The sequence below is a fragment of the Crocuta crocuta genome, unplaced genomic scaffold (genome assembly GCF_008692635.1).
Source record: "Crocuta crocuta isolate KB4526 unplaced genomic scaffold, BGI_CrCroc_1.0 scaffold728, whole genome shotgun sequence".
Classification (NCBI taxonomy): domain Eukaryota; kingdom Metazoa; phylum Chordata; class Mammalia; order Carnivora; family Hyaenidae; genus Crocuta; species Crocuta crocuta.
Window position 1 is genome coordinate 199,167 of NW_027528815.1, and position 26,713 is coordinate 225,879.

The following is a 26,713-nucleotide window of genomic DNA, read 5'->3' on the forward strand; positions in this document are numbered from 1 at the left end:
TTTCTTCTCTGTCTCTCTCTTTCTTCTCTGTCTCTCTCTCTTTCTTCTCTGTCTCTCTCTCTTTCTTCTCTGTCTCTTTCTTCTCTGTCTCTCTTTCTTCTCTGTCTCTTTCTTCTGTCTCTCTCTCTTCTCTGTCTCTCTCTCTTCTCTGTCTCTCTCCTCTGTCTCTCTCTCTTTCTTCTGTCTCTCTCTCCTTCTTCTCTCTCTCTCCTTCTTCTCTGTCTCTCTCTCCTTCTCTGTCTCTCTCTCCTTCTTCTCTGTCTCTCTCTCCTTCTTCNCTATGACCTGACTTCTGCTTCTCTACCTCATGCTCCCCTTGCTTCAGCCACATCAGCCACCTTGTTCTTTTGAACGTTTCTACCTTAGAAAATTTGCTCTTTCCTCTACCTATGGCTTGTATGACCTTGTAACTTACTCTCCTCTTTCAAGTCTTTGATTCGGTGACAATGTCTCACTGAGGCTCTACTTTGTCCCCCATTAATTCAACTAGCCCCTCATACCCCCCCTTCCAGTAACAGCCAGTTTTCTGTACTTTGCTTTGTTCTACATTTCATTTCCTTAGCAATTAACACACTAACGTATAGAAATCATTACTTTTATTTTCTGTCACTGACATATGAGCCTTTACAAGGGAACATGCTTCATGCCCTGATAGTGCCTGGCACGTGGCAGGCAAACCATTTTTGGACAATGAACAAACACTGTTACTATTACTCTTTATTCCTATCTCCTAAAACATGCAGACCCAGCAAACTGGTCAAATTCAGCCTAGCCTCCAGCCGCTGCAAGCAGGAAGTCCAGGGGTCAAGCCTGCACGACGAAGAAGACCAAAAAGAACAACTCAGCCTTCAGGTAAAAAGAGAGAGGAGTGTCTAAAAATGAGGGTGTACCACAGTGATAAAACTCTAGGCAGAGAGCCTCAGTATGCTCATGAGGTTTGGCGAGAGGCGAAGAGTGTACAGCTTGCAACTATTTTCATTTCTGCAACGAATTATCTGTCATTTCTTTTCCATAAACCTCTATTTTAAGGTTTATGGAAAAGAAATGGAGACTACTATCAGACTAGCCAATTGTTCAAACTAAATGCTTTTCAGATTTAGACAGTGCATTTGTATACAATAACTCCAAGTTAACTAAGAAATCTAGAATCCTTACTGTAAATCACCGTATGGAATGGTTCAGCAGCTCCTTGGGCATCTCAGCATTTACCTGCATTGTAGTATTTTCACAGGTGAAAGGTTATTATACCAGTGAGCATGTAGCCTAATATTGATTGCCAAGGATTTGGCTAATATACCTTAAATCTGATTCTCTGCCTTGCTGCTATTTAAGTTTTAAATTTTAATTATGGGGAGAATAATTAACAGGAGATCTACCCTGTAACCTATTTTTAAGTGTACAATACAGTACTGCTAACTGTAGGCACAATGTTATATGGCAGATATCTAGAACTTGCACAAGGGAAATTTTCCACCTGATGATGAGCAACTCCCCATCCCTTCCCCCCCCCAAACTGCACCCTTCTACTCTCTGCTTCTGTGACTTTGACTATTTTAGGTGTCTCCTATTAGTGGAATTATGCAGAATCTGTCCCTCTAGGACTGGCTTATTTCACTTAGCATGATGTCCTCAAGATTACGTCTCCTTTTGCAGGATTTCCTTAGCTTTTAAGGCTGAATAATATTCCATTGCGTGCATATACCATATTAACTTTATCCATTCATTCATTGATGGGCATTTAGGTTGTTTCCAGGGCTTGGTTATTTTTAATAGGGCTGCAGCAAACATAGCTTTTCAAGATGCTAATTTCAATTCTTTGAAAGAACCCTCCAGAAGTGGGATTGCTAGATTGGTGGTTCTACTTTTCAGTGTTTGGGGAATCTCCATACTGTTTCCCATAGCAGCTGTACCATTTTGTATTCTACGAGGGTTCAGATTTCTCCACATCTTCACTAACACTTGCTGTCTTTTTTTGGTGGGGAGGAGAGGATGTCGTGTGTGTGTGTGTGTGTGTGTGTGTGTGTGTGTGTGTGTAATAGCCATACTTACAGATGGGAAGTGGTAGCTCATTGTGTTTTTGATTTGCATTTCTCTGAGTGACCTTGAATATCTTTTCCTATGTCTGTTTGCCATTTATATGTCACCCTTGGAGAGATGTCCATTCAAGCCCTTTCCCCATTAAAAAATTGGGTTATTGGGCTTTTTGGCTATTGAGTTGCAGAAGTTCCTTATATATTTTGGATATCAAGTCCTTATCAGATACATGGTTTGCAAATATTTTCTCCCATTCCATAAGTTGCCTTTCACTCTGTTGATTAATTCATTTGATGTACAGAAACTTTTTACTTTGATGAATTCCCACTTGTCTATTTTTACTCCTGTTGCCTCTGCTTTTGGTATCCTATGTTGTACTTTTATAATAAACTGAGACAAAATCCAGAGTCCATAACATGAAGTTCTAAGCATAAATACACTATATTAAGATCCCTATTTTATCATCTATGTCACATCTGAGGGGTTATCAATATTTTATGTAAAGTACACCATATGGAGCAAGTACTAATGAATGATGCCTGCTGTTTTCTTTCACTAAAATTTGAATATGATAAGTTTGATTGCTGGATGGGTCAGGAATTAGTTGAGAGTTTGATAAAAAATCATTTAAAAATTTATGTGTAAAATTTTTTCTGTCATAAAAATTCTGACTCCATTTTCTTATAAGATCATCATAAGCTAGGAATAATAGCTTCCAGAAGTAACATTTTTTAAGAAAACAGGTTTTTGCACCCAAGGCAGGCATGGACTGTATTACCCATTTGTGGAGTTTTCTTTCATAATATTTGACAGATTGCCTTGCACTATCCTCCAAATATTGACCTTGTAAAATAGTTAAATGAATATTACAATGTGATATAAATAGCGTGAGAGCCTTTCCCATTTGCTGTTTAAAAAAAATCAATCAGTTATTCTTCATCAAAAGCCAGTTTCATGAATTTTTTAAAATAATTGTTTTTTAGTTTGTTTATTTAGAGAGACAGAGGGAGCAAGAACAGGGAGGGGCAGAGAGAGAATCCCAAGCAGACTCCGTGCTGTTAGCACAGAACCCTGATGCAGGGCTCAAACTCAGGAACTGTGAAATTACGACCTGAGCTGAAACCAAGAGTCCTGAGCTTAACCCGTTGAAGCCACTCAAACCTCTCATGGATTTTTTTTTTTTTAAAGGACTGTTCATTCAGTCAGCATTTTCTGATGCCCTCTAGAGGGCACTGTGGTATCAGGTGATTAGCCTATAAAGAAGGTAGAGAAGGGACAAAGTTTCTGATTTGAAGAAGCTTGCACTCTGAACAAAATAATGGATGAAACAAGGCAAATACCATAGCAGCAATGAATGTGGTGCTAGGGTAGCCACTGACCTGGAATGGGGACTTGTTGGGAAAGGCATCTGGGTAACATTCCCCTTTTCTGGTGATCCATTACTGAAATACTATTGTTTGGATCCTTTGACAATCCTTTTTTCTACCTCCAACAACCTCAACTTAACTTTTACTTAACATTGTCCTTTGCTTATGTTTCCATTTCTATTTTTTATCATATAAAATTCATGGCTTTTGCGCTTGTTTCTATGCAGAGGAACTTCAGCTGGGGGCTGGATTGCAGGCAATGTCACTGAAGGGGAAACGGGGACTTGGAGCCATTTTTCAAGACCAGGTGGTGAATACTCGACAGTACTTAGAACATGTGAAAGACTCCACAACAGGTATGCTGGCATTTAACAACCCAGTGTTAGGGAATTGTTTGTGTTGATCTTGTACTAGGGTTCATTTGTGTTTAAGAGAGTCTTAGAGCTTCACCCCATCACTGTGAGTGGAGATTCTCTCCCATTCTCATTTTGTAATAACCTCTACTTTTGCAGAAATAAAGACTTATTTTAGAGACCTGGATATACTCTCCATTTTTTCCTTTCCTTGTATAGCAACTAAGACCAAATGACCCAGTTCTTTGGTTGTGCTGAGACTTTTTTTTTTTTTAATGCTAAACATTATTACAAACAGTGGCTTCCCACTCACCTCCCTTTTGGAATCCTTGTGTTACAAGAGGTTTTCTTTTGATCTCTTGTCATTGTTATTAAATATTTTAATCTTCTATTTTAACTGTAAATGTATGCCTGTATGAGGACTCCTCTAAATGGATGGTACATATTCTGGGCATCAGGTGTATGTAAATGTTCATGTTATTGGTGGCTAATGTCTTTTGTTTAACCTAACTTTGGCTCTCAAGATCGTGATGTCTACATTGTTTTGAGTGCAGTTGGTCAACTTGTTTCATTATTGACATGTGGTTTGGTTTTTGCAGGAACACAGGGTAGAGTGGTAAAGATATTCACCAACCATTTCCGAGTGATCTCTCGCCCTGAACTCATCACATATAAGTACAACATTGATTACATGCCAGAGATTGAAGATGGGAAAGTTCGTACAGATTTGCTTTGCCAGCATAAACAGACAATTGGAGAATGTCACATATTTGATGGGAACTCTTTATTACTGCCTCATAGACTACAAAAGCAGGTTCAGTAATGTTAGACTTTTCTTTTTAAGTTTATTTACCTATTTTTGAGAGAAGGCATGTGCAGGGGAGGGGCAGAGAGCGAGGGAGACAGAGAATCCCAAACAGGCTCTGCACTGACTGTGCGGAGCCACAGGGCTCAAACCAAAAACCATAAGATCATGGCCTAAGCTGAAGTCAAGAGTCAGGTGCTTAACCAACTGAGCCACGCATGCACTCCTATTAGTAGACATTTTCTTGACCTTTATTCTTCCTTTCTCTCACATTCTCCCTGTATTCTAGAAAATCTACCATCTTTATACAATGGTCTATGGAGACGTCTTGAAGGTCTCTTGCCCATAAGACTTATAATAAAACCCATATGCCATGTTTGGTTATCCCTGACACTCACTCATGCCTCATTTCAGTGGTTAAAATGAATTCAAGATACACACACACACACACACACATGTTTTACCTTTTCAATGAGAAATAAGGCTCAAATGCTGATGAAACATTGAATAAGTTTTTATTTCTTGCTCCAAAACTTTGGAGGGGGAAAAAACTGGAAGGACTTAACATTTTATTCAATTTCATTTCCTTAATTTGATTTTTTTTTTTTTTTTTTTGCTAGAGAGAGCAATTGGGAGAGGGACAGAGAGAGAGAATCTTTTTTTTTTTTAATGTTTTTTTTTTAATTTATTTCTAGGAGAGAGAGAGAGGCAGCGTGAACAAGGGAGGGTCAGAGGGAGGGGGAGGCACAGACTGAAACAGGCTCCAGGCTCTGAGCTGGCAGTCAGCACAGAGCCCGACGCGGGGCTCGAACCCACGAACCGCGAGATCATGACCCAAGCGAAAGTCGGACGCTTAACAGACTAAGCCACCCAGGCGCCCCACAGAGAGAGAGAATCTTAAGCAGTTTCCATGCTCAGCACAGTCTGAGGTGGGGCTCAAACTCCTGAACTGTGAAGTCCTAACCTGAGCTGAAAATAAGAGTCAGAGGCTCAACTGACTGAGCCACCCAGGTGCCCCTCTTCAATAAACTTTTTTTTTTTAACTTTTAAAATGTTTGTTTTTGGGAGAGACAGACAGAAAAGGGGCAGAGAGAGAGGGAGACACAGAATCTGAAGCTGGCTCTAGGCTCTGAGCTGTCAGTACAAATCCCAATGTGGGGCTCAAGCCCACAAATTGTGAGATCATGACCTGAGCTGAAGTCAGACACTTAACCAACTGAGCCATCCAGGCACCCCACTTCAATAAACTTCTATATTTTTCCGAATGAATAATTTACAGGATCTTGTTTAAGTTAAAAAAAAAAAGGGGGGGATTGTAAATATTTAATTCTGATACCTCACTTTGGTCTTCTAAATCCTATTTTCTACCTGCATATATCTGTGGGGGTTAGGATTGCTCCTGGAGGACACCCAAGTGACCTGTTGATTTGTGGTCCGGTAATGAGCATACTCTCCTTGGAAGGAGCACTAGACCTTTTTGTTTGTTTTTTCTTCACCTCAGAAAACCGAACTGGTCAGCCGGTGGGGCACCAAGATTGTGAAGGTCACCATTGAATTCTGCAGTGAACTCAAACCCACCTCAGTGGACTGCTTACGTTATTACAACATTCTCTTTAGAAAGTGTGTTTGTAAGATTTAGCCTCCTTGAGATTTAGTTGCATGTTAGTGTGTCAGTGGCACTGCACATAGATGTTTGGTCCTAGAATTTTGTGTTCTTGATGCCTCATGTGCTGGGAGGGCAAAGGATCTTTGAGATAAAATGGCACTTGAACCTCACCTAGATGTGTTTGAGTTCTGTGGCTTATTGTTGTTTTCCCTGCCTACCCCCACATCCCATGCCTGCTCCCTGTCTAGGGAGAGCCAGATGTCAACTGTGCACAGCTATGCCTCTTTCTCCCTGGAGTAAATACTCATTTGTTTTCTGTTCTACACTCATGGTGATGCACAAATATTCAAAATTAAAATTGGAGGCACATAGTCTGCAAAAAAGGTTTCAGTTCGTTTCTGGGAATGAAGGACCTTCTAACGACCTTCCCATGATCCTTTGTTGTATGTTATTTAAAGGAAGGGAAAATGGAAGTTAAAAGGGCCTTAATATCTGCCTCACAATGCCATTTACTTGTATCACTTACTGTTAATTGTAAAAGTCACTGATGGATTTCTTTCCCCCAGTGTATCCCCGTGTATGTTCCTAAACACTTAATAATGTTCACTGCAGTTTCAACGAAATCTATTCTTCTAATTTCTAGAATTTTGAAGATGATGGATTTGAAGCAAGTTGGTCGCAACTATTACAACGAGAATGAGGCCATGGAGTTCCTCAATCATAAGTATACAGTGGAAAGTTTCATGTTCCACAGACCTAACCATAGAAGCTTTTAAAGTTACTCTCATTTGAAGTAGTAGGATTTATAAGTGATGGTCTTTTCAATGGTACCCACTGGTCATGAATGATTAAGTAACACTTTAGTGTAAATTTGAAATGAAGTGAAGAGATTCACTCTTAAAATCCCAGAGTGATAAGCATAAACCTTGAGATATTCAGTAGTTATATAAACCTTGTAAGAAGCCTAAATAATCCTCTAAAACTTGGGTAATAAATTTCTCTCAAATATTTTCAATAATTATATCTACATGTATGTATGTGTGTATAATATAGGTTTATAATTTACACACCTATATCCCATATATTTTCACATATATACATATTTATGTGTGTGGATATAGGTGTGTGAGCCCATAATTGGTAATAAAATGGTTTAACAAAAATAATCATTTTAACTAGCACATCAGGTAAATCTCTATTGGAAAGGTAGACCAATTCTTCAAAAGACCAATTCTAACTAAACATAAGAAATTGAAACTGCTTGACTTCTAAGCACCAATTTTAGACCCCAAGTTCCAACCCTGGGACACTTGCTTCTTTGTTCAAAGCTTGGATTTGACCCTCGCATCTGACATATTCTATTTGCAGGCTGGTAATCTGGCCTGGATATATTACTTCTATTCTTGAGTATGAAACCAGCATTACCCTCTGTGCTGATGTGAACCATAAACTGCTCCGAATGCAAACTGCTTACGATCTAATAATGCATGTTGATAGCAAATCCCAAAGGAAAGATATTAAGGACATTACTAAAGAATTAGTTGGATCAATTGTTTTTACAAAGTAAGTCTGCATTTTTCTGTTTTTTAATTTTTTTAATGTTTATTTTTGAGGGGGGGAGGGCAAAAGGAGGAGACACAGAATCTGAAGCAGACTCCAGGCTCTGCACGGTCTGCACAGAGCCTGATGCGGGGCTTGAACCCACGAACCATGAGATCATGACCTGAACTCAAGTCAGACACGTAACCAACTGAGCCACCCAGGCATCCTGTAAGTCTACTTTTTGAAAACCTATCCAATCACTTTGAGAACTTTTTCCCTCCATAAGACATGGTCCTATAGTTTTTGAATCACTAAATGTTAAAGTTCAGAAGAAATAGCATGGAAATGGTGAGAATCCATCCTTTTCTCATCTGGCTATACAGCATGAGAGAAAGATACGTTTCAGTTGTAGACTTTGCTGTTCTTGCAATTCCTGATGCCAATCAGTCATCTGCTCTGAACCCTTTCACATGTAACAAAATATGCTCCTTCCAAATTTCTTCTTTTCTCTTGCTTTGTATCTATTTTTTAAAATCAGGGCTTAATTATAATCTATTAGTAAATTTCCACTTGAAAGTGTTTTACTTTTAATCTTCCTCTCGACTACATTTTAAGCTGAAAAGCATAGATGTAGAGCTACTTGGCCAGCACCATCTTAGGAGTCATCAACTTTATTCTTGCTTCCCAGCATCATCTTAAGAGTAAAGTTGAGGACTCCTGCTTCCCAATTTCGACTTACTACAAAGCTCTAGTAATCAGGACAATGGGATACTGGTATGAGGATAGACTAAAAAATCAATGGAATAGAATTGAGAATCCTGGAGTTAACCTCACATTTATAGTCTATTAATCTTCAAGAGTTTCAAGACACTTACTTGAGGAAGAAATACTCTTTTCCTCAAACATTGCTGGGACCACTGGATATTCACCTGGCCCTTCCTCACAGAATATACAAAATGAACTCCAGTTTAACCCCAAAATTAACTCAAAATAGACCTAAATGTAAGACTTAAAAGTATAAAATTCTTAGAAAACTCAGGAGTAAACTTTCTTGATTTTGGGCTAGGCAAAACCTTATTAGATAAAATGCCAACAGAGAAGGGATGACAAAAGGAAAATATAAAATGGACTTCACCAAATTAAAAACTTTCTTCAAAGTCAAAAAAAAAAAATGAAAGAAAGGGACAGAATGAAAGAACAAGTGCAAATCACATAGCTCCTAAATAACTTGTACCTACATATGTAAGAAATGCTTACAAATTAATAATTAAATGACAACCTTTTATTTACTTTTTTTAACCCAACTTTCAAAAATGAGCAAAGGTTCTGAATAGAAAGGCCTCCAAAGGAAATAAACAAGTGACTAATAATCACATGAAAGGTGCACAATATTATTGGCCATCAGGGAAATGCAAAGTTAAACCACAGTGAAATACCACTCCATACTCCCTAAGATGGCTAAATTTGAAAAAGCAGAGATTAAATGTTGGCAAGGATGTGAAAAAGTTGGAACCAACCCTCAAACACTGCTGGTAGAAATGTAAAGTGGTGTGGTCCCTTCGGGAAACCGTATGGCACTTTCTCAATATGCTAAATATAGTGTTTTCATATGATCCAGCAAGTTTATTCCTAGTTTTATACCCAAGAGAAATGGAAACCTATGTCCACCAGGATTGATACATGAATGTCCAAACCTCATTACTCATTATAGCTCAAAGGTGTTAACAATTCAAATGTTCATCAACTGATAAATGGATAAATAAAAATGTCTATCTATAGAATAGTGTATCATTTGGCAATAAAAAGGAATGAAGTACCAATACATGCTACAGCATGGATGAACCTTGAAAAATAGTACACTAAATGGAAAAAGGCTGTCAGGAAAGGTCACATATATCATTCAATTCAAGTGAAATAGGTTGGGTACGCAAATGTATAAGATTTACGACTCTGCAAATATAGTAAGACCACTGGATTATACCCTTACATAGGTAAATTGTATATGAATTTAATAAAGTGTATATATCCTGCAATTACTTGTAGGATTTAGAACCTATTCTTACATGATCCCATGCCATGAATATGTTAGGAATAATACTGTATGTTGTGACTATTCCACAGGTATAACAACCGAACCTATCGAGTGGATGCTATTAATTGGGAGGAGACTCCCAGAAGTACATTTAAGAAATCAGGTGGTGAGGAGATTACCTTTGTAGACTACTACAAGGAGGTATGAAATCTCTTTTCTTTCAATGTATTTACATCTCATTTTTTCTTATTATGCAGTCAATATGTCTCCTAACATATGTGCAACATATAGTCTTATATATTAGATTATAAGTCATAACTAATATATAGCAACATCTATCTATATATAGCTATGTATATAAATATATGTAATCTATTATAAAATTTCTCCTTAAAGGAATTGTAACTTGACACATCTATTATCCATACATTCAAATGCCTCACATATAGAGCAATGTCATAATTAGAATGGCTGCAATATAGCCTCTCCTGTGGGTCTTGGAAATGGCTATGGTAGTTCTAAACGTGTTGGGTAGAAAATACCCAACGTTGTGGGTAGGACATCCTTGGGTTGTAGGATATGAAATCAAAGGATGAGGTGGGGGCCACACTGTATAAAGTTCTGTCCGCTGAGACAAATTTATTTTATTGTCAAGTGTTATACAAATGGATGAAGTGATGTAATTAGACACACAGGTGTAAAATAAAATATAAGGAATGGGCTGTGTGTGGGTAAAAAGGGAGGCAGGGACACCAGTAGGGGGTGGCTAAGTCCCTTTAGGTCAATGATAATGGTGACTAGAATTAGGGTGGGAGAGGTAGGAAGTAAGTGGATGCCCATGTCATTTACTGCAGTGGGGGAATTGGTTTGAGGAGATTGGGGATTATTGGATTGATTTTAGGCTCTGATGGAGGTGGCAAATGGAGGCATCAGGCTGATATTTGCTAGTTCATTCTCCAAATTTGACCTCAAAGGTCATCGATTGAGAAAAGCCATGCTGGGTATTCTGAGGACATCTGCCCCACACCGAGCTACAATCTCAGGCCTTTGTGAAGTCCCCCTGTTCTGTTTGTGCCCTTGCATTTCATAGCCTCTATCCCAGTTTGTAATTCTGTATCTGAGTGGTTACTTTATGAATCGCTCCCCTCCCCATAGACATAGTCCCACCAGGGCAGGACAATGTTGGTTTTGCTCCTTGTAAATATCTCTTCTATCCTATACCATGACTAGCATGTAGTAGAAGTTCAAATATATATAGGTTGTAATAGTTCACACATTCTGGCATCACAAAGCAGTGGATTTGGGAATAATTTGAGAGCGATGGTTTGTCACGTGAAGATAAACTACCTTCTTGGCACAAGTTGATAGGCAGGAGCCTTGGATATAAAAGAAACATAAGATCATGGTTTCAGCAGGCTTACTTGAGAAAAAGACAGATGGGCTGAAATATTTGAAATGACTCGGGTCATCTTGGACCCGAGTTCCCTGGTGGGAACTCCAGTCTAATAACAGATGGCAATTTAGTTATCATGAGATCTAGAAAAATCCTGTTATCCATAGATGAGCCCTTAGAAGGAAAGTACAATCCTGGCCTTCAAAAAAGATTTCATCATAATGCAAAGAGAGACCACAGAACTCCTGTTTAGGTGCAGAAGTTGATGGAGAAGGAGATCCTTCAAGGATGTTGCATGGCAGCTATGGAAAATGTGAGGTGTATTTCCCAGAGTTTTCAACAGGAAGAATAGCTCATCCAAAGGCTTTGATAAATGAGGCCCTAAAATGATGCCATGATTCTACATGCATGTCTATACCTGCACAAGCTCTGACCTTAAGATTCTAGAACCAGGGAAATGGGGGTGAATCCCAGCTGTCTTTCAAATAACTAAAGACCACTTTAAGGGTGAAAAACATAGAGTCTGCAATGAGATCATGAGAATTAAAAGTAATAGTTCAGCTTAAGAGGAAAAGGAGCCATGAACACTGGGTTTGAAGTCTTGTCCCAGGTAGGAACTCCTTTGACATTCTCAGGATGTTTAACAGACAGACAGATAATACCAGAATTCATGTGGCTAACTTATTACTGATGAGGATCTCATTGATTAGCATGGAAGGATCTATGAAGAATCATCGCTTTGTGTTGGAGAGTAAAGACCCTTTGTGGTACAGAAATTGCAGCCCAGGGATAGGCTGTCTTGGCAAATAGCTCTTCCTCCTGGAAGCAGGGACTGAGAGTTTAAGGGAAAGGATGTAGGAGGCATGTTCTGAATAGATGTGGAATTACAATTCTAAAAAGTTTACTGGGTTTGTTGCCACCCCCCACCGCCATTAGTTTGGGAATCCTCTTGAAAGTTCTCAATTGTGTTTAAGGAATTTTTAAGACCGTACTGTAGTCAGAAATACAGATCCTAAGAGCCTGTCATGTGTCTACACATATACTGTAGTGAAAGGATTGTACAATGACCCCGATATGTCTGAGAACCCCGCCCTTCTTGGCCACCTGTGTTGACAGAGGAAAAAGAGGCCATCTGTGGACATCTAAACTAAGAGAATATTAGGAGTATCTTTAATGCATTCTTGAACTTGGGGGAACAGTATCACCAGCATACCCTCAGGCCTCTGTTGGTGATCCCAAAACACTCTTCTGTACCTATTTACGGGACTTTGCTAAGGCTTCGCTGATAGTTATACCAGTGTTCTTTCTTGTTTCTGTCGAGCAGCAACATGGTCTAGTGGTCACTGACCTAACTCAGCCACTTTTGGTCAGCAAAGGCAAATGGAAAAAGAGCCAACAGGACACGCCCCATGAGCCTATAATGCTGGTTCCTGAGTTATGCTACCTGACAGGTACTACAGAGAAGACCACCTCTTTAAAGCCTCAGATGTTATGATGTAGAAGTACTGGCTTTTCATAAAAATCCATATGACCCAGAGCTGCATTCTCTTTGCTGGTTCTTCCTCTTCCAGATACAACCGTCAAGGCTTGTCTCACGTAAATCTATTCTTGCTTGTTTAGCTATATCTTTTTAATTTTTTTGTAAAGGTCTAACAGATGAAATGCGTAAAGACTACAGAGTGATGAGAGACTTGGCTATGCATACAAGATTGGATCCAGAAAAAAGGCAGCATGAATTACAAAGATTCATGAATATTGTACAAAGGTAAGTGTTATTTTTCTGTGTGCATGTGCGTGTGTGTCTTGAAGTTGAGAATGCGTAGAATCCTTGACATCTCAGTTTCTCCAATGAAAAAGTGACAGTTGGGAGGAAAACGATATCTTGGGGAGAACAACTCTCTCTTTTCTTTTTCTTTTTTTTTTTTTTTCCTGACAGTGCAAAGTTTGGAGAAGTCTGGAGGGCGGAGAATGATAGAAAGATCCTAAGACCCTGCACAAATGTGAGAGTGAAGACCTCATGATTTCAGGGTACCAGGGACCTTTGTACCATGTCAGGACAGAGGACAAATAAAAGGCGTCTTTAGAGAAGAATTTTATAAGTGGATCCTCACTTTTGCTTATTTTCTTTGGACTGATCTTGTGTAAATTTTAACTTTCAGACATAAGACTGCACAAAGGGAACTTCAACTCTGGGATTTGAAATTTGATTCAGACTTCTTGTCCTTCTCAGGAAGAATTATGAAAGAAGTAAGAATTCTTCAAGGAAGCAGAGCGGTAAGACCATTTCAAAGTGGTCATGTTTCAGTTATTCATTTAGTTATTTGGGGTCAGATGAATAATAATGCAGTGGAACTAAGGTCAATAACTGAAATTGCTTTCTCTTCTTGGGTTCTCTGTCCTTTCTCTGAGAGAGCAAGCAGATGTTCAGTGAGAATGCATGTAATGTGCTTGGCATGTAGTAAACTGTGTTTTATCTTTATTAGTACTGTGGACATTTCTCATGGCAAAATGATCTTCCAAATGCATTCTTAAGAGTCAATTACCTAGAATCAAAACAATCCAGGATGACCCATGATGGAATTACAGTATTACTAACCTCTATCTTAATTCAGTCATGACTGAAGTTTAAAATTGCAATGTTTCAACAGGAAGTAGCACATATTTACAATGGAAAGGCTCTTTGATATATTTTTTAATGAAGTTTTATACGTGTCTTGGAATTCTCTTCTAGTTCAACTCTCATCCACAATTTGCAGATTGGTCAAAAGAAACCAGAAGTGGGCCTTTACTCAATGTGAAGTCACTAGATTATTGGCTAGTACTATATCCTAGGAGAAATTATGGAGCAGCCTGTTCCTTGCTACAGAGCTTACGGAAAGTCACACCTACCATGGGCATAGCTATGAGAGAGGCAAAAATGTAAGAAGAACAGAAATTACATCTGATTTAAAAATCAGTTGTTAGCCATCTAAAAGTGGAAGGGGGGTGATGGGCATGGAGGATACTTGTTGGGATGAGCACTGGGTGTTATATGGAAACCAACTTGACAATAAACTATAAAAATTTTTTTAAAAAATAAAGTGGAATCTTTAGGAATCAGTCACTTCATCAAAATGAAAGTTTGTAAACAAAAAAGTCTATTCTAGTCAACAGGTATTAAAATAGGCTTTTGTGATATATGGCTTGTGGCTATTGGGGTACATATTGAGGAAGCCAAAAATTGAACTTAAAGAACAAACTTTCAACTGAAGATCCTGACTTAACATTGTATCTTGTTTTATTTTATATCATGCTTCATTGGCTGCATGTTACATGTTTACTATTTATTACCTTTTGAATATAGAGGATATATACTTATTTTCTAGGCTTGAAGTGAATGATACTGTCCAATCCTATATAACCGTCTTAGAAAACTATGTGTCATCCAAAACACAGATGGTAAGTGTCTATTTTATATATATGTGCACACTACTTAGTGATTGTCCTAAAACTACATTCATACATATTTTTGAATTTGAAATGTTGCCAGTGGTTTGCAAAACTAGCCAACAAATGTAAATTTACCCCTCTCATGTAGCTGAATACAATTTTTGGGTTTTAGCCTCTAGGTAATGTTACCATGTTATGCTAATTCTTTCAGGCTTGAGGACTTGGAATTTTTTTTTTTTTTTTTTTAACTTTCACAGGGGCTCCTGGATGGCTTATTCAGTTAAGAATCTGACTCTTGGTTTTGGCTTAGATTATCATCTCATGGTTCATGGAATTGAACCCCATGTTGGGCTCTACCCTGACAGCTTGGAGCCTGCTTGGGATTCTCTCTCTCCCTCTTGTTCTCTGTCCCATCCCCCACTTGTTTGTGTTCTCTCTCTCTCTCTCTTTCAAAATAAACATTAAAAAAACGAAAAAATGAAAAATCTTGTGAACTGAAAACCACCATATAAATGTAAAGTAAGGTGGATTATAGTAATCACATTCACCCTGACTCCAACCCTAGTTGTACCTGTGAAGTCTATGCTCTCTCTCTGGCCCAGTATGTGTTTCCTATGCTTGGTATTTTCCTGAGGACTTTTCCTGACCTTTTCCCCATCCAATGTCTTAGATTAAGTTGTAATTATGTTGTATCTAAATTACTAAGGCAGCTTTTTTGTTGGCTCCTGGGATTCTTTCCCCTAATCCATCTTGTATTCCTTCTTCCTCCTCCAGGATAATCTCTAAAAGGATTTTTGTTTCTTGATCATGAAACCAGGATGTTTCTCCTATTGTCTCTTACAGAAAGGGTAGACTTTTTTATCTGTTTAGTTTCTACTAAGGAGACTTTTAGGCTACTCTGAAGCCTACCTTGTATGAGCCATACACATTCTCTTATTTTTGAAATCCCATTGTACTTAAATTTTGTGTATTGCTTCCTGTTACATGATTGAGGGTTGTGTTTTGTTCTGTTCTTTGGTGTTGTAGCTTTAGATCCTCAGCTGGAAGCCTTCACTGAGAATCAGCCAAAGCATCACGTTTCTGTTAGAATCAGAGTTGAAGAACCTTGGTGTAGTTGTTTGAATCCTCTTAACAGGAATTTCTTTGCTCATTTAGCAACAGCCTGAAAAGCTCAAGACTGCCTTTGTAACTGTGGGGATGTCTTAAAAAGATATCTTTATCCCTTGAATGGGATCTTGTTCCACTTTTAGTCATTTGTCCTAGCTTTGCTTTTTTGGAACCATATCTTCTTTTACTCAAAGTACCCCCTTCAATATTTAAAGGTATTCTGTCAGATGGGGTTGGGGGGACATGTCTACAATCCTTTTTATGCACTTTACACAGTTGGGGGATGACATAACATAAAGACTGACAATTATGTGCAAAATTGTCTTTAAGTGCAAATGGAAATCTCCATAGATTGAGAATAGAGGAGGAATTCATGTATGTGAACAGGAGTGATGCCTTGTGGCTAACAAATTTCAAAGGTGTGTTGGGGGGTCAGAAAACATCAAGCCACATATTCTATCTAAAGTAAAATGTTAACCTCACAGATACGCAATATGGACTGGTAGTAACACTACCAATAATTCGCAGATAGTTTGGGAATATATTTTCTTTATGATGTATACAGATAACAGCTTATAGCTCACTGTTTTAAACCAGGCATGAGGAGGAAGCAGAAATGTTTGAATAATTAAATTCCTATAAATGTGTGATTTGGAAGAATAAGGCAGAAACCGGAAATAAAAGTGTTCAAGCTATGGGGATTTTGTTTGGTTTTGTTTTTTTACAGGAAGGAAACCAATCTAGGATTGTGTTAATAATTTAAGGCTAAAAGAATAAAAATGGAATACAGTCATCTTGCCCATAATGACTTGTTCCTGAAAATTAAACATTTGTAGTAAAAATGCCAACTGGGAACATGGTCCTCATTATCTTATTTATTTGTTTGTGTTTGTTTTTAAAATAGTTTGTCAAGTTGGTTTCCATATAACACCCAGTGCTCATCCCCACAAGTGCCCTCCTCCATGCCCATCACCCCCCTTCCCCTCTCATTATTTTAAACAGAGTCTTACTGTGTTCCTTCTCAAAATAACCATTACACAACAACCTGAAAGTTCCAGTTTCTGTTTTCCTGAATACTTAAAATGTTATTTCTTTTAACTTTATATATTAATGCAATTTCAGATCTACAGGAAGAGTTGCAAAGACAGTACTAATCTTTCTACAGCCATCATCTGGATTCCACAAATAATACATTTTAACACCTTCATATAATCGTTGTCTCTCTCTTCTTTCCATCTACCTACCTCCTTGTCTTCAAATCATTCTTTCTCTCTCCTTATGTACATAACCTATACACGTATGTCCATTTATGCATGTGTCATTATTCACAACATGTGTGTTTTCCTGAGGCATTCATCCATCTACCTGCCTAATTTAGATTCTACCAACCATCCCCTTTATAGAATTGGGTCCTTCTAGGGTCACATGAGGCATCTAAGAATTTTATTTTATTGTTTTAAATTAATGTGTTTATTTTCTTTTTTTTTTTAATGTTTTATTTATTTCTAGGAGAGAGAGAGAGACAGCGTGAGCAGGGGAGGGTCAGAGAGAGAGGGAGTCACAGACTGAAACAGGCTCCGGGCTCTGAGCTGGCAGTCAGCACAGAGCCCGACACGGGGCTCGAACCCACGAATCGCGAGATCATGACCTAAGCAAAGTCGGACGCTTAACCGACTAAGCCACCCAGACGCCCCTAATGTGTTTATTTTCAAGAGAGAACACAAGTGGGGGAGGGGCAAAGAGAAAGAGAATCTCAAGCAGGCCCCTCACTGCCAGCACAGAGCCTGACATAGGGTTTGATCCCACAAACTGTGAGATCATGACCTGAATCAAAATCACAAATCGGACATTTAACTGACTGAGCCATCCAGGTGCCCCAAGTCACCTGAGGCATCTAATGACCATGCCTTTTTAGTCTACTTTTAATCTGCAAGTTTTCTTTGGTCTGCCTCTGAGATTGATGGCCTTGATGTTCTGGAAGTGCGCTGACCAGTTATTTTGTAGAACAGTCGTCAGTATGAGTTTGCCTGTTTCTTTGTTGCTGGAGTCCGATCAGGTGCTCTTGCAGAATTACCACAGAAGCAACACCATCTTATTCTCAATTCCTCATGTCTGGGAGCATGTGATGTTGACTTGTAATTTTAATTTGGATCACTTGATTCAAGAGGAGGTCTGGTAGATTACCCCATTTTTAAAGAGATTATCTCCCCCCGCCTTTGTAATTGATTAGCTAACTGGGAGAAGATATTTTGAGACCATGCACATTTCCTGTTTCTCAGTGAAGTTTCACTCCCCAGTTTTGGGGTCCATTGATGATTTGTGCCTGAAATAGTGCTTATTATGGAGCTTCCCAGTTGGTGCTTTTTATGCTTTCGACCTCTCTTCTGTGTTTGTTGTTTTTCTATTAGGAAGACTTTTCCATTCTTCTCGACTTGTGTCAGTATGTATTTATGTAAACACGGACTTCTGGATTCTCATTTAATGGATTATATGATCTTTTACCCTCCTGTGAGATGCACTGTTTCCTTCTAATGCTCAGTCCTCCTAATACAACTACTACCCACCCACCCTCCGACTGCTTCGTGTTGAATGTTTTTGAAATTTGCCCCAAAAGAGTTCAACGTATATATGGTCCTTTTTTGTTTGTTTATTTTTGAGAGAGAGAGTGTGTCAGTGGGGGAGGGGCAGAGAGAGAGGGAGACACAGAGTCTGAAGCAGGCTCCCGGCTCTGAGCTGTCAGCACAGAGCCTGTCACAAGGCTTGAACTCCTGAACTATGAGACCATGATCTGCACTGAAGTCATGCTTAACCAACTGAGCCACCCAGGTGCCCCTACATAGTCTTTTTGGTCTGTTTTTCTTTTGTTCAACCTTGAGCTTCACCTTTAGTGGGATAAAGTTGTGGTTTGCTCTCTTGTTCTATGTAGTATCCTGTTTTTCACTTAACCCATTCAATTGTTGACGGACATTTGGGCTGTCTTTAGCTTTGCTGTGATCTAGAGTACTGTTATGCATACTTTAGTATGTGTCTTTTGTGCATACATTTCTGTTGGCGAATTACCTGGGAGTAGAATGGTCCCTTGTCATTAGATGCTACTTATCACTTTTCCAAAAGTGGGTTTGTACACTGATACAACTATCAGCTTGAACATTCACGTGGCTTCATGCCTTAATCTGTAGTGTTCTAAAGTTCATCTGTTTAGTTTTGAGTGGTAGACTCTCAAAATCTATCCCCAGTACCCTTTTCTTGACAAGGCATTGCCTTCAATTTCTGTTCTTCTCTCTCTGAGGCAGTCTATTCATAGTCTCTGACCTTTCAGCCATGTTCACTGGGGTGGGCAAACATTTTGGGAGAAAGCATCCCCAGTTGTTGGGATCATCTCTCTACTTCTCTCCTATCTTAACTCTGTAACTCTTTATGGCCTTGTTAAACTGGCTGAGCCCTAAATAGGCATTCCCTTATATTTTCATCAGCTTGAACAGCTCTTCTCAGGAGGAGACGGGTCCATGCTATTTTAGAAGCTGAAATTGTAGGAGATGATGTTAGCTGACCACTCTCAGAAAACTCAGAAGTCATTACTTAAAACATGAGAATCTAGAAGATTTTAAACTTGTATTTAAAAGCTTGACTTACTGACCAGCTAATAGATACACACACCTTTCCCTCATGTATGTGTAATCTGTACCCAAAAGAATAGGTGCTTTTCAAAAGCATATCTGTAAGTTAGTTTAGCTTTTATACTTAAGTGATCCCAATGGACATGGAGAAATCTTAAACCAATAACGAAGGACTGACATTCCTATCAAACACACACAGTGACCACAGTCCATTGCAAGTAGAAATCATTAAACCACATACATTTAAAAACCAAAGAATTACTTGTAAGTAGCAATTACATTAGAATAATACCAATGGAAGGGCACCTGGATGGCTCAGTTGGTTAAGCATCCAATTGATTTTGGCTCAGGTCATGATCTCCAGGTTTGTGAGTTCGAACTCCACATCGGGCTCCATGCTGACTGTGCAGGGCCTACTTGGGATTCTCGCACTCTCTCTGCCTCTTCCACACACTCTCCTTCTCAAAATAACACCTTTTCTTAAAAAAAGAATAGTATTAATGGAAGTTAAAAAAAAAAAAAAAACCAGACCATATAAGCAGTATGTATCAAAACCTGTATAAAACAGCAAACTAATAACAACAGGGGACTCCTGGCCCTTGATGAATGTATTGGGAATGAAATCTGAATTTTAATGCACTAAGAACAGAATGAACCAAAATAAGGTAGGATGATATAAATAACAAAAAGCAGAAACTAAACAGAACAACAAATCTAAAGCCAAGGATATTAGAACTTCTTGTCAAGTTTGAAGAAAAGAGTCTGAAGGAGGCTTGACAACATTAAGAACAAGGTGAGTTATAATTAAGATACCTTGGAGGCTAAAGAAATATTAGGAGAACACCAGGGTTCAGGGGGTGCTAGTAAACCTGAAACCTTGAAGTGCAATTTTTAGAAAAAGAGAAGTAACTATCTGGTTAGTATTGTGAATTATAGGAAAAATTGTTGCAACTGAAAAAAAATGCAGATGATGCATTTGATAGAATTCCACATTTCTTCCACATGAAAAGAAAAACTCTAATCTAGAATAAGAATTTTCTGGGGTGCCTGGGCGGCTCAGTTGGTTAAGCATTTGACTTTGGCTTAGGTCATGATCTCACAGTTCATGAGTTTGAGCCTTACATTGGGTTTGTGCTGCCAGCTCAGAGCTTGGAGCTCAGAGTTTTGGGTGTCTCCCCCTTTCTGCCCCTCCCCTGCTGTCTCTCTAAAAAATAAACATTAAAAATTTCCCCTAATCTAATAAAGGATGTTTGCCAAAAAAAAATCTTCCTAAAAACATCATGGTAAAAATAATATATTGATGGTTTTCCCATAGTCAAAAGCTAGCAAGCAGTAAAAACTCTTCCTCATGGCTCTGTATTCTGATGGAGGTCCAAGCACGTGTAGGAAACCTTGGTCTGCTGCCTGTAAATCGGGTGGTTCCCATAACTCCTGAGCCTGTTTGCTTGGGGATAAAATGGGGATACTAGTATTTATCTCAGTAGGTTGTTGAAGAATTAACTGAGTTGAGATGCTTGGCAAGTGCTTCTCACATAGTATCTACCTGTAAGTGGTGACTATCCTGAGAATGGTACATTTCAATCTGTGTTTTTTACCCTTCCTTTGTAACTTCATGATAAACTCCTAGAAATGGAATAACTAGAATGTACAGACTTTGCAAGTTCAAGCAATCGATGCATATTGCTTGTGCCTGGCTCCCAGACTTTCTTCCATACAGTCACCTTTACAATTATTTAATGTAACAGGATTCCAGACCTTTCACAGATCAGCTATTGAATAAACAGACTCTGCTTTATCAGTGCTCCACCTAAATATCTTCCTTGTTGTGGTGTCCATTTCTCCTATCACTGTGGTTGCATCTTGGACAGTTTCATTTTTGCTTTCTTTCAAGGTCCTTTGTGTGCTGTCCAGTGACAGGAAAGACCTGTATGATGGCATAAAAAAATACCTGTGTGTCAATTGCCCCATCCCAAGCCAGTGTGTGGTGGCACGGACCTTAGACAAACCCCAGACACTGATGACCATTGCTACAAAGATTGCCCAGCAGATGAACTGCAAGATGGGAGGAGCCCTCTGGAAGGTGGAAACAGGAGTATGTTGGATTTCTTTGCGTTCACTTTATTTCAGTTGTGTTTAATTGAATTCATTAAGACTATTTGACTCTCTTTAAAATGTAATTATTTAATTTTGCTTGTATTGTGTTCTAACTCAACTGACTCCCTTCTCAAACATTTCAGTTACGGAATGCAATGTTCATTGGTATCGACTGTTTCCATGATATTGTAAATCGGCGGAAGTCCATTGCAGGCTTCGTGTCCAGTGTCAATCAGGAATTAACACAGTGAGTGAGCTCTGGCAGACATGGTTTCATTGGCAGCTGGCTGTGGACAAGCAGGAGAGTGGGCATAACTAAAGCTTGTTAACAAGGTCCACGGACAATGTGTTCTTGCCATCTTGTACTGCTCCTCTTCTGGCAAGGCTATGCTCCCAAAACATTTGGTGTGGAAGGCTCTGTATTATTTTTCTATAGCTGCTTAACAAATTATGACAAATAGGGCAGCTTAAGAGTTTTATTTTCCTGCTTTCTCCTCTAGGGTGTTGATAGTTTCCTGTCTCACGTTCAGGTCCTTTATCCATTTTGAGTTGATTTTTGTGCATGGTGTGAGAAAATGATCTAGTTTCATTCTTCTGCATGTTGCTGTCCAATTCTCCCAACACCATCTGTTAAAAAGGCTGTCTTTTTTCCATTGGATATTCTTTCCTGCTTTGTCAAAGATCAGTTGGCTGTATNTTCATAGATTTTTAAAAAAATTTTTTGAGAGAGCAAGGAGCAGGGGAGGGGCAGAGAGAGAGAGGAGAGAGAATCCCAAGCAGACTGTGTGCTGTCAGTGCAGAGTCGCGTGGGGCTTGAAACCATAAACTGTAAGATCATGATCTGAGCCAAAACTAAATCAGAATCTCAACTGACAGAGCCACCCAGCTGTCCCTGGTTCATAGAGCTTTTTGAGCACTTGCTGTGCTCAACTGCTGATAAAAGAGCAGTGAAAAGGTAGTGCCAAAAAGTATAACCTCTTGTGAAGTGTAAATTCTGAAAAAGAGGCAGACAAACAAATACATTGCATCATGTCAGATCATTGTAATACTTTGAAGTAGTTAAAATGCAGGGAATAGAAACCTGAGATCAGAGAGCAGAGGTGCCTGGGGTGGGGGGAGAGGGGAGGGGGAAGGGGCTCAGTTGGTTAACTGTCTGACTCTTAATTTTGGCTCAGGTCATTAGCTCATGGTTTGTGAATGTGGAGCTTGACTAGGATTATCTCTCTGTCTCTGTCTCTCTGTCTCTCTCTCAAAATATTTACAAAAGAAAAAAAATAACCCTGAGACAAATATTGATCTATTGGGATGCGGTCAGGTAGCTATTACCATTCCAAAGCATACTACTCCTTCAAAGCAGATTGTGATAAACCATTGCTTAAGACATCATCCTAGAAATGGGAATCCGCAGAAATATAGTCTATTTTGTGGTGTTCACCAGTGGGTGACGTAGCAGTAGTCATGCACATCAAATGTATAATTTGCAGCAATATTGAATGCTTCCATTCTATGTCACTATCTGAATGCATTCAGAATTTTATTAAATGCCTAAGATACCAGAAAAGGTGAATGCTTCGATCTCCGCAGGAAAATAAAAGAATGGATCCTTAATTGGATCCTCAACTACCAATAGTGATTTTTTTTTTTGGAGGTCCTAGATTAACTCAGAATCAAAATGATGAAATTTTAAGAATCTTGTTTCCCAAACTAATGGCTTATTTTTCTCCAAACAGGTGGTTCTCTCAGTGTGTCTTCCAAGAAGCAGGGCAAGAGCTTGTGAATGGGCTGAGAGCCTGCTTGGAAGGTCAGTGTCCCCTGGAGGTTAAGTGCCTGAGTTTATAGTTGTATATAGTTGTTGTCCATTAGTGGAGAGATTGTCCCCTAGGAGATTTTTGGCAATAACTAAAGACACTCTTGGTTGTCACAACTGGAATGTGCTACTGGCATCTAGTTAGTGGGTGGAGACCAGGGATGCTGCAGGAGACAGCAACAACCCTACCATCACCACCACAAAGAATAACCTGGTTCAGAACTTCAGTAGTGGTGCTTTTGAGAAACCCTGGGCTAGCCTGAAGGCCTAAAAGCAGTGAAAGTGTCAGGAGGAACTGAACCTAGAAGCTGTTATAAATAGTGGTAGCCAGTTTATTTACCTGTGTTTCTAATTTCCTTTCAGCTGCCCTGAAGCTCTGGTATAAACATAATCTATTTCTGCCACAATCCATCATTGTGTATCGGGATGGAGTGGGGGATGGTCAGCTTCAAGCATTGATTGAACACGAAGTACCACAGATTCGGTCCTCCTTAAAATCTGTTTACGGCGATGAGTCTAAGTATATAAGTTGTAAAGTGCAGATTTTGTAAACCCTACAGTTTCAGTCATTGAAAGGAATCTGTAACAGTTATTAGGACGTGTGAATTAAGAGAGCAAGAGCATGACCCAGAGGCATCAGTCCCTCGGTGGGGAGAAAACCCATGACCCTTCATTCTTTGACTTTCTACTCCACACCCAAGTCAAGAGTTCAGAGCAGAACTAGAACATTCCAGATTGTGTTCTTCCTTTTAAACCCCTATGAACTTTCCTTTTTTTCTAATTTCCCTGCCACCCTTCATGTAGTGGAGGCTTGTCAACCTCAGATACTCATTAAAATCCATGAACATAACTGGTCGATGGTTTGTGTTTATGCAACTACTTTATCCTGGAGTTGTGTAGGTCCTAGGGGTAGGGAATTCCTCCCAACTGCCTCCTCTGGCCTCATCTGTTTGTGAGCAAAGCCTGATGTCCAGCATAGGTAGAAGGAGTCCTGGCCTTGTGAGGAAGTTCCTCCCCCTATGATGTGGGTGGCTGTGAATAGGAGCCTCTTTTACTGCTTGAGTTGGGCACACAGAACTAGGACAGTAAAGTTGGGATGTGTGGGGAGTGGCCTTTTGCAGATTCTTCTTAATGAATCCTGTCTGTGTGGTGTTTCAATCCTCTGAATGCTTCTGAGATTACAAGAGTACATCTAGTGACACCAATCATAACTTTTTTTAAAAAAATAGTTTATTGTCAAGTTGGTTTCCATATAACACCCAGTGCTCATCCCAACAAGTGCCCTCCTCCATGCCCATCACCCCCCTTCCCCTCCCCCCTACTCCCATCAGTCCTCAGTTTGTTCTCAGCATTCATGAGTCTCTCATGGTTTGCCTCCCTCCCTCCCTCTCGCCAACTAATTTTCCCTTTTCCTCCCCCATGGTCTGCTGTTAAGTTCCTCCTAATCCACCTATATGTGCAAACATATGGTATCTGTCCTTCTCTACCTGACTGACCAATCATAACTTTTAAGGGTCCGACTAACTGTCGTTGTGGTAAAGAAACGAATAAACACCAGATTTTTTGCTGAGTATCACGGAAGACTTCAAAATCCACTTCCAGGAACGGTTATTGATGTGGGGGTGACCAAGAGGCAGTGGTAAGCCACCATNGCCAACTAATTTTCCCCTTTTCCTCCCCCATGGTCTGCTGTTAAGTTCCTCCTAATCCACCTATATGTGCAAACATATGGTATCTGTCCTTCTCTACCTGACTGACCAATCATAACTTTTAAGGGTCCGACTAACTGTCGTTGTGGTAAAGAAACGAATAAACACCAGATTTTTTGCTGAGTATCACGGAAGACTTCAAAATCCACTTCCAGGAACGGTTATTGATGTGGGGGTGACCAAGAGGCAGTGGTAAGCCACCATTTTATTTATTTGTTTAAATAAAGGTTCCCTTTTATTCAAACAGAAATTTTTATTTTTTTCTTCTAAAAAAAAGGTTTGCATGGGTTAGAGGAGAAAGAATTGACCTAAAGATGGTTAAAAAATTATATAAACAGATACACATGGGATTATAGAGGTTTCTGTCTTCAGTTGTCTTCTAGAATTTAAATATGCTTAGCATTCTGAGATTCCTCATGTGCTGGGAAGGACGGCAGGACTCCTGGCCAAGTGGAGACTCATCCATTCTGCAAAAGGGGAGAATTATGCAGAACCCTGGATGGGAGATGAAACCGGACTTTCATACCATCAGACAGGGAGCAACATAGTAAGATTAAGGAAGGACAAACATCGATCAATCTAGGAGAAGGCAGGAAAGGAATGAAGAGAGAAGCAAACGGAAAGTAGGATCCATGCCAAGCAGAACATAGTACACGTAAAAACCCATTATCTACACGAAGTCGATGAACCTTGCCATTTCTATCATTGGGGACTTTGAATGGATTCTGGTGATTTCCTAGGGAGAGACAGAAGGTGTCCTGGAACTCTGAACTCCGTGTCCCTACAATCATATCCAACATGCCAATTTCAAGTTTCTGCATCTGGGCATTAGCACAAATGCTTTTGGTAGAACTCACGAGAGCACTATCCCTTGTTTACTTGTATCAGTGGTCCCGCTGCCCTCTGTAGACTTGCTTTCCCAAATCATTGCTCAACAGTCAGGCGGGCTTCCAAATGTAAAGGAAACTCTTGTCCATAGAATGGATTTCTGTCCATTGTGTCACATCAGATACTAGGTCTGCTACATTTGGGGTTTTTTTTTTTTCTTCTGAAAATAAGCTGATCTGCTGTATTCCTGTGTTCTGTAATTCCAGGTATGACTTTTTTATCGTGAGTCAGTCTGTGAAAGATGGTACTGTCACTCCTACTCATTATAATGTCATCCATGACACGGTTCACTTCACCCCAGATGGAATACAGTGTCTAACTTACAGACTATGCCACATGTATTATAATTTGTCAGTAAGTACTTCTTTCAATATGGATTTTCCTGTAGATCTGTAAAATTGTTCAAAATTGAATCTATACTTTCTGAACCTTTGGATTGGTATCTCTGAAAAGTTACATTTAGGGGAAGTAGAGAGAAGGTTTAAAAAAATTTTTTTTGTTCTTCTTTCTGCTAAAGGGTGTCATTCGAGTTCCTGCTCCTTGTCACTATGCCCATAAACTGGCTTACCTTGTGGGCCAGAGTATCCACCAGGAACCACACTATTCCCTGGCAAGCCGTCTCTTTTACCTGTGACCAACAGAAGAGAGGCTGGTGACCTGTTGAAAGCCACCATTTGTGAATCTTTTTCTTTTTTAAGCTGTACTTCTGAGATACTTTCCTAGATGCACAGTTTTGAATTATAATCATTCTTGGTCAGACATGGAGATTCAGAGTGGTGCATGCTTTTGGCAATACTACCACTGACTGAACATGACCCTTCTATTTTCCAGGAAGTAAAATGGACTGTGAGGGTTTTGTCTTGCAATTCACCTTTGAAATTTGTTACGGTGGCTTTATGACTGACCATGCCTGAACACTTAGCGTTCTGA

The 26,713-nt window shown here is 39.4% G+C and overlaps 1 protein-coding gene across 1 annotated transcript; it reads left to right on the forward strand.

Moving 5' to 3' along the window:
- Positions 1-3,660: 3,660 nt before the first annotated feature.
- PIWIL3 (piwi like RNA-mediated gene silencing 3) lies at positions 3,661-26,713 on the forward strand. The gene is made up of 17 exons (XM_077755881.1): positions 3,661-3,757; positions 4,354-4,568; positions 6,061-6,179; positions 6,809-6,889; positions 7,534-7,728; positions 9,829-9,940; positions 12,457-12,583; positions 12,780-12,897; positions 13,292-13,406; positions 14,519-14,570; positions 21,154-21,377; positions 21,523-21,626; positions 23,110-23,180; positions 23,550-23,700; positions 24,700-24,825; positions 25,990-26,137; positions 26,301-26,713. Exons 1-17 carry the CDS (start codon positions 3,661-3,663, stop codon positions 26,415-26,417), a joined length of 2,172 nt encoding a protein of 723 aa, XP_077612007.1. The 3' UTR covers positions 26,418-26,713.

Excerpts from the sequence above, each read along its gene's own strand:
- PIWIL3 (XM_077755881.1), top strand. The coding sequence starts at position 3,661 with ATGTCACTGAAGGGGAAACGGGGACTTGGAGCCATTTTTCAAGACCAG. Across the intron at positions 23,181-23,549 it reads GCTGAGAGCCTGCTTGGAAG|CTGCCCTGAAGCTCTGGTAT; the intron begins GTCAGTGTCCCC and ends ATTTCCTTTCAG. Across the intron at positions 26,138-26,300 it reads ACATGTATTATAATTTGTCA|GGTGTCATTCGAGTTCCTGC; the intron begins GTAAGTACTTCT and ends TTTCTGCTAAAG.